The 13,803-nt window shown below is 37.5% G+C and overlaps 2 protein-coding genes and 1 pseudogene across 12 annotated transcripts; 1 reads left to right on the forward strand and 2 right to left on the reverse strand.

Annotated features, from left to right (window-relative positions):
• Nucleotides 1–2,249: 2,249 nt before the first annotated feature.
• LOC103333021 (putative Rho GTPase-activating protein At5g61530) lies at nucleotides 2,250–5,514 on the forward strand. Of its 10 annotated transcripts, none has more exons than XM_089051959.1 (8): nucleotides 2,250–2,406; nucleotides 2,935–3,028; nucleotides 3,119–3,381; nucleotides 3,747–3,765; nucleotides 4,016–4,085; nucleotides 4,371–4,590; nucleotides 4,708–4,899; nucleotides 5,263–5,514. In XM_089051959.1, exons 2-6 carry the CDS (start codon nucleotides 2,968–2,970, stop codon nucleotides 4,408–4,410), a joined length of 453 nt encoding a protein of 150 aa, XP_088908085.1. In that variant the 5' UTR covers nucleotides 2,250–2,406; nucleotides 2,935–2,967; the 3' UTR covers nucleotides 4,411–4,590; nucleotides 4,708–4,899; nucleotides 5,263–5,514. The 10 variants fall into 10 exon arrangements, with proteins under 10 accessions (XP_088908085.1, XP_088908086.1, XP_016650100.1 ...); XM_089051960.1 differs by lacking the exon at nucleotides 5,263–5,514 and adding an exon at nucleotides 4,173–4,251 and having other exon boundaries at nucleotides 4,708–5,145; XM_089051963.1 differs by lacking the exon at nucleotides 5,263–5,514 and adding an exon at nucleotides 4,173–4,251 and having other exon boundaries at nucleotides 2,251–2,406; nucleotides 3,646–3,875; nucleotides 4,708–5,145.
• Nucleotides 5,515–5,598: 84 nt separating this feature from the next.
• LOC103333115 (uncharacterized) lies at nucleotides 5,599–9,909 on the reverse strand. Its single transcript, XM_089052452.1, has 6 exons — nucleotides 9,904–9,909; nucleotides 9,543–9,626; nucleotides 8,126–8,209; nucleotides 7,700–7,798; nucleotides 6,255–6,608; nucleotides 5,599–6,177 (listed from the first exon to the last, which is right to left on the reverse strand). The coding sequence occupies exons 1-6, from the start codon at nucleotides 9,907–9,909 to the stop codon at nucleotides 5,713–5,715; spliced, it is 1,092 nt and encodes a 363-aa protein (XP_088908578.1). The 3' UTR covers nucleotides 5,599–5,712.
• On the reverse strand, nucleotides 9,542–11,862 carry LOC103333024 (uncharacterized; annotated as a pseudogene). The gene is made up of 6 exons (XR_016126887.1): nucleotides 11,634–11,862; nucleotides 10,658–11,560; nucleotides 10,303–10,569; nucleotides 10,093–10,207; nucleotides 9,904–9,991; nucleotides 9,542–9,626 (listed from the first exon to the last, which is right to left on the reverse strand). The product of XR_016126887.1 is annotated as an uncharacterized LOC103333024 (transcript).
• Between the last annotated feature and the right edge of the window lie 1,941 nt (nucleotides 11,863–13,803).

The raw sequence follows: 13,803 nt of genomic DNA on the forward strand, positions 1-13,803 counted from the left end.
TTAGCAGGCGAATAGGACAGTTACTCTTGTCGGTTTGTCGCGTTACTTTAGAAAATATTCTTTTTGTGCAATTTGACATCACGAGAAGCTGAAGGGTCTAATTTTAATAGACTTGACCCAAGCCCATTAAAACCAGAGGGCAATATTTGTACCCTATTTTGGTAAACATACCAAAAATGGTTTGCTCCTCAAAAGAATATGTTCATAAGCCCAAGCCCATCACTCTTTTTGTTTCTATTTGTGAAAAAGATTTGTCTATGCTTAAAAGGCCATCAAGATAGAAAGAAATTGATCAAAGCCCAAAATGTCAATAAAGCCCAAAAGTCTGAGTCTCACTCAAAGTTAAAAAGGGATCGGGAACCGTTACAAAATTGCCCCACGTGAGAGACTGAAGAGGGTTATCACCATTAATGACGACTTGACTCTCCTCATGCCTAGTAAAGAAGCAAGTTGTACGATAGCCACCAAAACCAGAAAGAACCAAATTGTCAACCAGACTTCTGAGTTCAGAATAGGGGATGATCACAAGAAACCAATGGTTTAGTCATAAACATCCCATCATCCCGTCTATCTTAGGCTAACTTACCTTACTATCAAGCATATGAGTGATCATAAAGTTTGGCCACTATATAATATTTCAATATATATTATTTTTATTCAATAATATGTAAAATTGTGTGAATTTAGTGTGTATTGTTGACAATTGTGTAAAAACACGTGTATTAAACATGGAAAATCCGCACATACGTATATTGTACGTTTTCCTTGTATACGGAAAATAGAAGTATTGTTGTAAAGTACACATGTACGTGTATAACACGATTATTAAACGGCAATATATTGTACTATTTATTATTAGAAATAAAAATAATAACAAAATAGGCCCCCACTAAAATTAATTAAACTAATCCGAATTAATTAATTATATTAAAAAAAATATTATTTCTAAACTAAATAATTAATTTAAATCTTAAATGTCCAAGTGCCCCAAGGCCCAAGACCATCTTTTTGATAATTAAATATTATGTATTATACACTCAATGCCCAAGTTGAATTTGAAGCTCAATTGGCTTTTACTTGGCCTAACTCCCAATTACCTTGTGTGGGCCAATTTCCAATTACCTAGCATGGCCCAACCCCCAAGTACCCAATGTATTTTAATAGTATAGCCGTCCAGCTATACTACTTTTCAAAGAAATTTTAAAAATATCCAATATAGCCGACCGGCTATACCCTTGAAATTTATTATCTTCAAAGAGTATAGTCGCATATTTTTTTTAAAACAAAAATAGCAACATATGTTTTCGAGAGTGCTATTCGTAAAACCAAGACAAAAGGTCAACAATACAGTAAACAAAAATAGCAACATATGTTTTCGAGAGTGCTATTCGTAAAACCAAGGCAAAAGGTCAACAATACAGTATAGCCGTGCGGCTATACTATTTATTAAAGAAAATTTTACAAAAACCCCCGCAAGAGTGGGTATTAATCAATTTCTTCCAGGCAAGAACAGTGGGTATTATTTATATAATTTGAATGTGCAATTTATAAGTACTAGACGCCAATATCTAATAAGTTGCTGTTATTGAACAACTTAGAAAGTGTTCAATGATTTTGGCACATATATATGACACTGAATTGGATCACACTTGACTTAAAATGATTTGATCTTTGCAGGCGGAAGACAATCTTGCACAGGTGTTTTGTTTCGTTGGAGAGTTGCAACCTGCAATGGAACACTGTAAAGCCTCAATCGAGGTAAAACTCTTGTTGTGCACAAGTCACTTCATCCTGAACTTTTTACATTTGTGTTGATTGGATCTAATTTCTGCGAGGATAAAATTCATAAACGAGACATGGATACCTCACTACTCACTTGTGTACTTCTTTAGTACATAAATAACTCTAAATGATGTTTTAATGTTGTTTCACATTGACAATTGGCAGATCCTGGAGAAGCTCTATAATCCTAATCACATTGATGTACTTGTTACTTCATCTTGAACTTTTTACATTTGTGTTGATTAGATCTGATTTATAGATGAGACATGGATACCTCACTAGTCACTTGGTGTACTTGTTTAGTACATAAATAACTCCAAATGATGTTTGAATGTTGAAGTACCCTCCAGAATCCTGGTACGCGTTTTCTCAGGTGAGCGCTGACGTGGCGGGAGACTATTGGCGGGTTTACCCGACTGACAGCCCAGCCAATCGCAGAGAAGCGCCTTATTTTGAATTTCCTAAATTGGATGACTCTCTCTCTCTCTCTCTCTCTCTCTCTCTCTCTCTCTCTCTGTATTTCTTTAAAAAAAAAAGGGATTTTTATTTTTCAATTTCAATTTTCACGTTTCAGCTTGTTTTGCGTTTCGCTTCCAGCTTCCTTGATCAGCAATTCCAAAAGAGGTAATATTTTTTTATGAATTCGTTATTAGTTTAAAATTAGGGTTTCGTTTGTTTTTGAATATTGGAAACTAACTTATCTTCAAGTATTACGGTATTAGTACTGTTCGTTTCTTTTTGTCTAGTTCCATGTTTGATCAGGCTGCGATTGATATTGATTTGGGCTATTTGTATTTGTACCCAAAAGGAAGTAGGGTTTGAGAATTGGACTGTTGTTGAAAGAGGAATTAAATCTATTTACCAAAAGAAAGAGGACCTAAATCTTTATCCGGTGACAATGAAAGCTTAAATTTTTTACTTTTTAGCAACAAGAAGAGAAAGACCTTGATTGTTTTTTTTTGGGAGGGAGTTTGATCTTCTTTCATTTCCTTAGCATCCAAAGCTGGTTCCTTTCCTTAGTTTTTTTGTAACCAAAGGCTGAAAACATACTGAGCCTTTTGTAATTTTTTTCCCCTTAAATTAGTAGAACCTCCACAAACTAAGTTTTCAGCCTTCTTTGACATTTTTTTATACTGCTTTCCTTTAAAACAGGCTAATTTAATTCTGGTTAGTTCAACTGCTTCAATGCCTTCTGCAACGTCACCCCGGTGGCAAGAGAAGGCTAGTGGTTTCTTTTCTACCTCAGGTACCTTTTGATTACACAGTTTCTCTTGTTTGATCTTCTTTTTTTTTATTTTTAAAAGTGTTGTTTAACTATAGCTAAGTCTTAATGAAGGGGTGAAGCTTAAAGAGGCTGGACAATCTGCTGGAACATTTGTTGAAGAGGTCACTAAAGATGCAAAAGTTCACGTAACTGATATGGCAGAACGTGTAGGGTCAATGTTCAAAAGTCGGCGGGCACTTCTTCAGCAACCATCGACAAGACATGCTGTGCAGGAACGCCTTATAACTGCTGCTGCTACGACCGGGACATTGTTTAGGAAGGGCTTATCAGAGACAAAAGACAAGGTTTCTGTTGGGAAGATAAAAGTTGAAGGGGTAGATTTGCTAGAACTTTAATAAGTGAAAGTGATTCATATCCAACTTAAGGCTTGTACAGATTTCCAGTTATTATGAAAGTTAAAACCTACAACATCTCATGCTAACGTTGAATGGTTTCGACGATAAATTCTTACTTCTGTAAATGCTGATTTGGATTTTGTCTAGAGCTTGACAATATGAGCTTGTATCATCCATAAAATAGGCATGATTCTGAAGTTCAGATGATAACTGAAACACTTGAAATGGTGTCTTTTCTTTCAGGTGGCAAAGAAGACTGCCCAAAAGAGCAAAAATTGTTACCATTCTTTTCTTCTTTTTCTATAGACATTTGAAAATTCTTATTCTTGTTTATTCATTTTCAGGGTGTTGCAAGCACTGATGGTAAGTCACACAGGGTTCCTTCTGGACTTTGTACATATGCATAGCTGTAAGGTGGATTTTGTATAATCATAAACTTCATTAGTTCCCATTGTTTGAAGAATGGTGAAAATGTGGGTCCTCTACATCTCCGTATGGTTTGTGCGTTAATGATCAAGCTCTGTATACTAGGATGGTGGTCGCTTTTAATCCTGGAATGGATAGTGATCGTAAGTTTAATTTTCATTTGCACTAATTGAACGTTTATTTTCAGTTTTTGGAGTTCCAATTAAAGTTACTGTGCAACGGCAACAATCTAGCAGGGCCATTCCTCATATTTTCAGGTGCTGCAATCTAATCTACACTTCTCTGATCTGTATACATTTATTTCAGGCATGATTAACTTGTTCTGGATTGTTTGTGGCTTCTAGGACTGAACACACCATATCTATTTAGAGGGGGGGGAGATAAAAAAAGTCATTCAACAATTGGTTTCACTGTACAACCAAGGTATCTGACATATCTGTGTGTGTTTGTGTTTTCTTTTTATTTCTGTCTTTTGAACAAAGTTTTCTGAGCTGTTCAATTTGGACGACATTAATCTAATGTTGTAATATTGCGTATATCAGATTCAAATGCATCATTACCAGAGGGAATAAATCCAATTGACGTAGCACCCTTCCCGAGCCACTAACCACATTTGAGCTTTATAATGAGATCAAAGGCGCTCGTTCCAGCATACATGCGATGAGAAACATGCTGAGGAGGCTTCCAACTGTAAACTACACGACCCTAGAATTTATTACTGCACTACTGCTCCGCGTTAGCCAGAAGTCGGTTCTTAACAAGGCAGGAATCTCTCTCTCTCTCTCTCTCTCTCTCGCTTTTTCTGTGTTATAGACATGGATTGGTTATTCATAGCCGGATATTTGGTAAGCATGCTAAATAGTTGATAACTTTATACAGATGGACACCCAAAGCCTTGCAATGGAGATGGCCCCTGTTCTAATTTGGCAATGGAGATGGCCCCTGTTCTAATTTGGCAGAAGGGCAAGACGCCAGACCTATATAGGAAATATTGGAGTGAACCATCAAAAGGTCCTTCCAAGGAGAACTTGGATCCGGAGCCAACTTATAGTGCTTGGGACATGCTTTCTGGTGAGTGGTTCATTCTCATAAATACAAGATTCAATTGGACTCCATTCAAATGCAGAGATGATGAGAACTGGAATGAATCTCAATATACTTATGCTGACATTTGATGCCTTTGATGTCTTTTAACTACACTTTTTCAAATGTTATATGGGAGAGAGAGAAAAAAAAAGGCGAAGAAATGGAACAGTGAGATCTTTGTTGTTTCTACATTTGATTGATGAAAATAGTGATCTTTATTCGTTCTTTTTAGTTGAAGTTCAACAATGCCAAAGTTTCACTGAAAAAAGAAAAGCCTAAAGCTAAAGTTACATATAAAGTTTTCTATTACTCCCTCTAACCGTATGAATGTGTAAATCATATCGGCAGGTCAAAATACATGGGCTGATTGTTTGAAGAAGAACTGAATTGTAGAAAGAAAGAAAATAGCACCATTTGTTTTTTCCTTAGCAAATTATTCCTGTGTTAGACAAATTATAGGAAACAAATAGGTTTTAATCCAAATTGGACTTGTGATTGGTTTTTGCATTATTTTTTACTTTAGGAGTTGTTTGTACATCACCATTGGACTATGTAAATTTCTTAATAATATCAGTTTATACTGAGTTTACGGTGGTTTTAGCTGGCAGTATAGACTAGGTCTGTGTTCGACTAGCACATTGTACAAAGAAGTAACTTTTTGGATATTCAACAATTAAAAAAAAATATATATTTATTGAAGAAAAAGGATCTGCATGTCTGTTGGGTATTTGTGTCCCAGTAAATCAGCAATAGTTCCCTTTCTTAAAGCAAAGTCACCAACATACCAAATAGTAGTAGTTACACAAGACAAGCTCCCAAGAACTTGTAACTCCGACGAGCTTTTAAGTGTTTCAAGATCATCTCGGGTGGGAAATCATCGAAAACAATGTTGGGGATCGAAAGGTCTTTTACTTCTCCTAGCTTGGTACTTGCAGCATTCTCCTCCTGCCCAAACATGTCCAACGAGTCGGGAGCCATAAGGTCCTGGTCAAGTTCCTTGCATTCTGACAAAAATGGAAGGTCCAGTTGGGCTGAGGGAGCTGAGACAGAGTAGTGTGGTGGGGAATCAATCGGCGAGATCATATTAAGGGGCGTGGCCTCAAGTATTGGCTGCTCTGCTTCCGCATTTTGCAGGTTCGGTTTTACCAAATCTGGCAGGGGCACCATTCTGAACTCTTGAGAATTTGAAAAGCAATTGTGGGTTTCATAGTTGCAGCATGCTGTGCCCTCCTCAATAGCAGAACTGCATGGATCAGGAGGAACCTGAAAATCAAAAAATTGTAAATGGAACACACTCGATAAACAATCTGTCTACAAAGTTTGACAGCATTAATTGCTACCTTAACCTCTGGTAATTCATGATGGACAAGAGGGCTCTTCCCTTGTTGTTCTGGGACTCTAATGATGTTGATTTCTGCAAAATCCTCTCGAACCGCTTCCGTCTCGTGCTCCAGAAATTTTTCACATCGTTGTCTGTTCTCCCTGGCAACTACGTTGCGATTTTCGTCCACTTGTTCCCGAATTGTGCTTGCAGTTGTATCACCATCCTCTCTTCCTCTGCTGAAAACTTGCTTCCACTTTGTAGTGAAGTTCACATTTTTCGTATCGTTAGCATCAATCTTAAGCAGGAATGTTACAGAAACACAACAAAAAAAATTGTCCAAAACCCACCAAGAACCAACAAAGAAAACATGCTAAAATAAAATAAAATAAAAACCAAAACTGCACGTTGCATGTAAACAAATAAATAACAATTAGTGTTTGCTAACATAAATTATGAGGGCTTACGTCTTCAAGTTGGGTCTAAGCTTGTTAACCCATCTATGCATTTGGCCTCTCCATTTTTGAACAAAGTCTGATCAGTAATTTTCTTCACTCCAAATTCTCCACAACATATACTTTTCCATCGATGTTCTCATCTGGGTTTCTTGCAAAAATGAAATTCTTGAGAAGGATATTTTGAATTTGAGTTTTTGATGTGTAGCATATAAATATACTTGGGTTTGCATGGCTCATCTCAAGGATGCTAGTGTTACCAATGAATTAAGGTCAGCCGTTAGATGATCAACTTTATTAGGATTAGGATTGAGTGGGACCGTCAAGCCTCAAAGATGATGAAATTAAAGGAGCCTGATTTAATGATATCCTTGTGAATTGATCCTGTAATTGTAAATAAGAAACACTGGAACTTTTGTGCCACTATTAGGAAAGTGGCAGTTTGGACGCTTAGTGGCAACACACCCCCACAACCCCGCCTTTTCTTCTTTGCACAAAAATAGACGATAAAATTACGTTTCTATCCCCGTTATATCTTTCGATAATATCATCAACTTTATATTGTATTTGATCAAGAAATAAAATCAAAGCAATTTGATTATTTAAAATGAACAAATAAATAAATTGAAAAAAAAACCATAACAAATAGACCATTAAATCTATGGAATTTAACAATAGAATATCCCTTCCTCAAAGAAAAAAAAAATCTCATAACCCCATCCTTGAAAAACACTACAACAAACAAAGAAACAATAATCATGGGAAAGCTTTCTAGATGTCGGGCAATGTTGCAGCACCAATTCCAAGTGGATGAAGGGTGTTAGACAATGCAGTGCTAGTTTCAGAGGCGTTTTGGAGGTTATACTAGGGTTAGGGTTGGGGAGCTCATTAAGGTTGATGAGGAGGGTGTTGGTGACGGTGGCACTTCTCTTGGACTTGGAGGGGGGCCCAGGTGGAAGAAAAATAGGAGGAGAGGCAGAGGGTTTATAGCTCACATTGCACAGGAGACCCAGGCTGAGGCTAAGGAGGTATAGGGATGAGGTGGGTGGCTGAGGGTGGGGTAGAGATGCCCATGCTGGTGACCTGGTAGAAAACTCCCCACCACAACCTGATGTAGTTAAAACAGTTCAAAGGAAAACATTAACTTATCTTCTTCTTCTTGCTCCCCACCCTTTGAGTTTGTCTCTTCTCTTTGATCAATATCTGATGGCGGTGGTGCTTCTAGTGCTTCTGAGATACTTACTGGTTTCAGAATTCCAAGTTGTTCCTGCACTAATATACAAGTGGTCATTTTTCTTTTGGGTAAATGAATAATTGAAAGTGACCAATATAGTGGAAGCAGTAAAAAAAGTAATTAATTATATGTTTAGATCACATTAAGTGTGCAATTAAGACAAATCAAATGAAGATATAAGGGGGATAATTAATGGTGTACCTCCGTTACAGACAGAAATTGAAACAGTTCCCTAGGTTGTTCTCTAATATTATCTTGCTCCATTGTTAGCAGCACTGCATACTCCTGCAAAACCCCATCAAATCAAACAATTAGTAGCAGTTAATTAAAGCAGCCACAATCAAGTGCGACAATAAATGATATACCATGCATACATGCTTCTACTACATACTAAATTAACATGAAAGAGACCAATTTTATTGTGTAAATTAATGAATAATTGGACATGAAAGTGATCATTATACTGGAAGGCAGCAAGAAGTGATTAATTATATATTCATATCACATTTAATGAACTTAAGACATATCAAATTAAGATAACTAGGGGGCCAATATTTATCATCCTACCTACATTTCAGACAAAGATTGAGAAACAACCATTAGTTGTTCTTCCATCTTAGTTTTCTTAACGATTTGCTCTTCATGCTCCTCCTGCAAAATCCCAACAAACGACACACTAAATATTATTTAAAGCAACCATAATCAAGTTGAACCATGAAACAAGTTAATACAAATTAAAAGGTCCAAACTTTTTTATCATAATATTATATTTAAAGCAGCAAATTTATATCATCCTACCTCACACGTGGATATTGCTGATGATGGTGTCTTCTCTGGTAGGTGAGGGTCCTAGACAATGCAGTGCTAGTTTCAGAGGCGTTTTGGAGGTTATACTAGGGTTAGGGTTGGGGAGCTCATTAAGGTTGATGAGGAGGGTGTTGGTGACGGTGACACTTCTCTTGGACTTGGAGGGGGGACCAGGTGGAACAAAAATAGGAGGAGAGGCAGAGGGTTTATAGCTAGGCTACAGGCTTGACAGGAGATCCAGGCTGAGGCTAAGGAGGTATAGGTATGATGAGGTGGGTGGCTGAGGGGGGTTAGAGATGCCCATGTTTGGCCACAGAAAGGACCCTTGTGGCCTGCATATCCTGAAACCACTCCTCAGTCTCTGTATTTTGGTTGCCTTGTCCTCGTGAGTTGCTGTGGCTGCTGGCTGCTGGCTGCTGGCTGCATTATTGTCTCCTCCTCCAAGCTTATCTTCTTCTTCTTCTTGCTCCCCACCCTTTGATTTTGTCACTGCTCTTTGACCAGTGTCTGATGGCGGTGGTGCATCGGAGATACTTAAGTGGTTCTTCCCTGCCCAATTTGTTCCTGCATTGATATTTTAACCTCCATATCCATCAAATGCTATAACATGCATACATGCTTCTACTACATACTAAATTAACATGAAACAGACCAATTTTATTGTGTAAATTAATGAATAATTGGACATGAAAGTGATCATTATACTGGAAGGCAGTAAGAAGTGATTCTTAATTATATATTCATATCACATTCAATGAACTTAAGACATATCAAATTAAGATAACCAGGGGGCCAATTTATATCATCCTACCTTCATTTCAGATAAAGATTGAGAAACATCCATTAGTTGTTCTTCCATCTTAGTTTTCTTAACGATTTGCTCTGCATGCTCCTCCTGCAAAATCCCAACAAACGACAATTAGTACGTAGCACTTAATATTATTTAAAGCAGCCATAATCAAGTTGAACCATGAAACAAATTAATAAAAATTAAAAGGTCCAAACTTTTTGAACATAATATTATATTTAAAGCAGCCAAAGTTGATAAATAATTGAAAGTGACCAATATACTGGCCGCAGTACAAAAGTGATTAATTATATGTTTAGATCACATTAAGTGTGTGCAATTAAGATACAAGGGGATAATTAATTAATATCTTCATCTGGTGTACCTCCATTACAGACAGAAATTGAGACATTTCCCTAAGTTTTTCTCTAATCTTATTTTGCTCCATTGTTAGCAGCACTGCATGCATACTCCTGCAAAACCCCATCGAATCGAACAATTAGTAGCAGTTAATTAAAGCAGCCATAATCAATATAAACAAATTAAAATGAAATGTCCAAATTGAAAGGTTCACCTTTTGGTGGATTAATGAACCATCATGTTCCCAGTCAAGACTTGTCAAACAGGAATTTGACGTGGTCACTAGAGCTAGATTATCCTCTTTATTCTTGGACACATGAAGAAGCACCCTGTATATCCACCAAGAAATATACAACAACCAGCTTAAACAGAGAGCTAGATTAATTTGCCAAAAGAAAAAGAAGAAAAGCAGAGAGCTAGATACCCCATGGCTCCATCAGCTCGCTTTCTGATATTAAACAGATCAGCACTCTCCAGCCAATACTCCATGGCTCCATCAGCATTGTGCCGCCGCCTAAACCTCTGGGCTCCACCTGGCGCCACCTTGGCCGCCATGTGTTTGAGCAAATGGTCCAACAAACCCGTATCCCCAATCAGCTTCCTTGCCTCAGACCTCAGCGCTGGCCTCAGTATTGGGGTCCCGAATTTAGCACCCTTGGCCTTCGTCACGCTTTCCTCTGCAGCCTTGTACCTTAAACCCAAATCAAAACATGAACCCTACTTCTTAACGCAGATCAAAATAACTAACAGTTATAACTAATTAAGAACAGAGTCCTCACCTCCCTGCAGACCATCTTGCCACTGTGTGTTTTACCAATTTCTTGTTACTCCGATCGGGGTACTGCTACCACTTGGTTCTGCTTCTGACGTTTTGCTATAGATTTTGATTTCTTTGTGGTTTTCTTGGGCTTTCTATGGTGATCTTGGCGCTTCCTCTTCTTACTCCTAAGGTTCATCTTCCAGGGCACAACAGGAGGAGCCTCGTCCTCTGTTTTCACATCTTCTTCTTGAATATCATCATCTTCCTCTATCACAGTTATTGCTTTCTCACCATATTTTTCCTCCTCATCACCCACATAGAAACCATCACCATTGTCCTCTAGCTCTGTTAGCTCCTTCCCCTTCTCTTCTTGTTCGTCAGTGCCAGAGCTCGGTGAAGGCTCATCCGGCGCTTACCCCACGTCGCCATCCCAGTGAGCTTTAGCGCCGACCAGCATGGACCCTTTTTGGAAACCACACTCCTCTTCATGACCTCACCGCTGACTGCTGGGCTCGGTGAATAACTTCTCTGGTAATTTGTCGCCGCGGGTGTAGCAGCCCAGAAGCTCCGAACGTTGCTCCGATCTGCAATTTCCTGCACGAAAATGCACAAAACTGCACAAAACTGCATAAAACTGCACAACGTTGCCCCGAAAAACCCACATAAAACTGATGAATCAAACATTTGCAGAACACCAAACCAATCAAAATATCCAAGTGGCTATTACTTAATTGAAAAAATAGTCCATAGCATTACACAAAAAGGATCTTGCTCCTCAGTCCATATAAATCCTAAATCGAATCTAAACCCTAACTAATCACTTTTTGCCGGTTTTCTTCTCCTCCGTCTTGGCCACCTGCTTCTTCAATTGCAGTAGATCCTCCTCCATCGCTTTAAACCTCTGAACCATTATCTCCATCGCCTAAAAAAAGGAAGTATCAACCAAAATAAAATATAAAAAAGAAAAAAAGAAAAAAAGAAAAAGAAAAACATACAGCTTGCGTCTTCAAAGTATCTTGGGCGCTTGCCATTTTCATCTCTTGCATCTCGATGCCGTTCGCCTTCAGAAGGTGAACAAGCTGGAGGAGTCTCTGAAGGCGAACGGCATCGAGATGCAAGAGATGAACAAGCTGGAGGAGTCTCTGAAGCAGAAGGTGAACAAGCTGGAGGACCAGCTGGACCAGCTATGAAATATAACCCTAAAAAGACGACATCTCGGGTTGTGTGATAAAGCACCTATGAGAAGACTTGTTACTGTACACTATATATATAAATATATCTGTGCAAAATATTTGGTGTGGAGGCGGAGTGGTTGGGCACGTGTTTATATTTGGGTTATATTTTATATTTTCATACACTTAAAGCATGTACTAATTGGTTTTATTTTATTTTTAAAATTAAAAAATAATAATATTGGTAGTTATATTTTATAATCTATTCTCTGATTTTGTTTTTAATTTTAATTTTAAAATTTTTTAATATGAAAAAAAATGAATTTATTATATTATCCTTATTTAATTAATAATTTTATTTTTTAATATTTGAATTAACTAATGACATTTTTAAAATTTTTGAATTTATCATATTATCCTCATTTAATTAATGATTTTGTAAGAAGAAATCTCCTGATGAATGAGGCCATTTGGCGTTGGGATGCATGAAAGACTGTACTGTACTACTGTAGATGTAAAATGTAAAATATTATATGTATATATATATATACATATATATATATATATATATATATATATAAAAGAGGGTGGTCACGTGCTGTGCCTTGTTTTTTTTTCTTCTTTCTTTTTCTTTTATTCGTTAGAAGTTTTAGAGAGAGAAGACAAAACTTTTGTTATCAATTTCTAAACGAACATGACCAAAAGACAAAGGGTCCCCGGGCCTTTTTGGTCAAAAATCCCAATATTGATGTAAAGTCCCTAATGATATTTTCTACGAATATTATTATTATAATAATAGAGACAGAGAGACAGAGAGACAGAGAGAGTCCATGTCGGAGTAGTGGAAGGAGAACACCACCTTGTCAGGGCTTAGAAATCATCATTTCTCTACACTAACCTACTAACCTACTTTTAATTTTATTTTATTTACAAAAATAAGACTGGCACTCTGCCCACTCCTCCTTTTTCTTGGCCCCCAATCCCTCACTGAACTTAAAGATCACCCTAGTTCGTCTGCACTAACTGGAGACACTACATCCAAAAAAAAAGTACTTCAAACTCACATCATATATGTGACATATAATAAAAGGGTCAAAAAATGTATTTCAAACTCGTATCATATGCTCCACCTTTTCAAATGCATGTCGGTGATCTAATGCCCAACTCCAACTTTTGATATCCGTTTCATTTCATGTGCAGTGAAATTATAGTGATTTCTTATACAAGAGGAGGACATGCAGACCAGCCCAAGCCAAAAGGGACCTTTCTATCTGTGACAAAACATGGGGGTGAGGGAGGGAGCAAGTCGTTGAAGCAGAAAGGAGGAAGAAAGCGTTTAGGAGTGGTGCCCTTTCTCAAGGGCACACATCAAATATTTTGTTTTGCCCAAATCAAAAAGCAAAAATCTCAATGATGACGTTTGGAGTTTTGTGGGGGAGAGCAAGTCGTTGAAGCAGGAGAGGGAGGAAGAAAGTTTGGGAGTGGTCCCCTACTCTACCCACCTACATGTACAGACTAATACGGACGCAAAAATTGTGCAACTTTTGATCTTTTATTTTATTTTGTTGATCCACAAATACAATTGGCAGAGATTTTTCTCTCTGCCAATTTGTTTGAAACAGACGTCTGCATGATGAAGTTACTTTGAGCCAACCTCTATATATGATTATTTTACTTTGAGCCAACTTTTCTTGTGTAAGGACAAGTAATTCAGCAGTTATGCCCCCCTTTTCCCTTGTCCTCTTCCATCTCACTCCATCATCTTCTGAGAAATGAGAGAGACCCAGAGTCACCACTTACATATAAACCCACGTACACTCATCAGTCATCACCCTCTCTCCCCCTTTCTCTCTCTCTCTTCAACCAAAACACACTATTCACCCCAAGCACTATATATATATATATATATTATATATACCAAGACGGCATAACAGAAAATAACAAAATTTTATTTGCACGGATAGGAATATATATGTTTTCTTGCATTTTTGTT

Source organism: Prunus mume, linkage group LG5, assembly GCF_029339155.1.
Source record: "Prunus mume cultivar Tortuosa linkage group LG5, ASM2933915v1, whole genome shotgun sequence".
Taxonomy (NCBI): domain Eukaryota; kingdom Viridiplantae; phylum Streptophyta; class Magnoliopsida; order Rosales; family Rosaceae; genus Prunus; species Prunus mume.

Bases quoted from the DNA above. Each gene is read 5' to 3' on its own strand.
- LOC103333115 (XM_089052452.1), bottom strand. The intron at 8,210-9,542 runs GTAGGATGATAT...GGGGTTTTGCAG, and splicing joins AATCTTTATCTGAAATGAAG to GAGTATGCAGTGCTGCTAAC. The intron at 6,178-6,254 runs GTAGCAATTAAT...TTTGATTTTCAG, and splicing joins ATGAATTACCAGAGGTTAAG to GTTCCTCCTGATCCATGCAG.
- LOC103333021 (XM_089051959.1), top strand. From the start codon at position 2,968: ATGCCTTCTGCAACGTCACCCCGGTGGCAAGAGAAGGCTAGTGGTTTC. The intron at 3,029-3,118 runs GTACCTTTTGAT...GTCTTAATGAAG, and splicing joins TGGTTTCTTTTCTACCTCAG to GGGTGAAGCTTAAAGAGGCT. The intron at 4,086-4,370 runs GTGCTGCAATCT...TGCGTATATCAG, and splicing joins GCCATTCCTCATATTTTCAG to ATTCAAATGCATCATTACCA.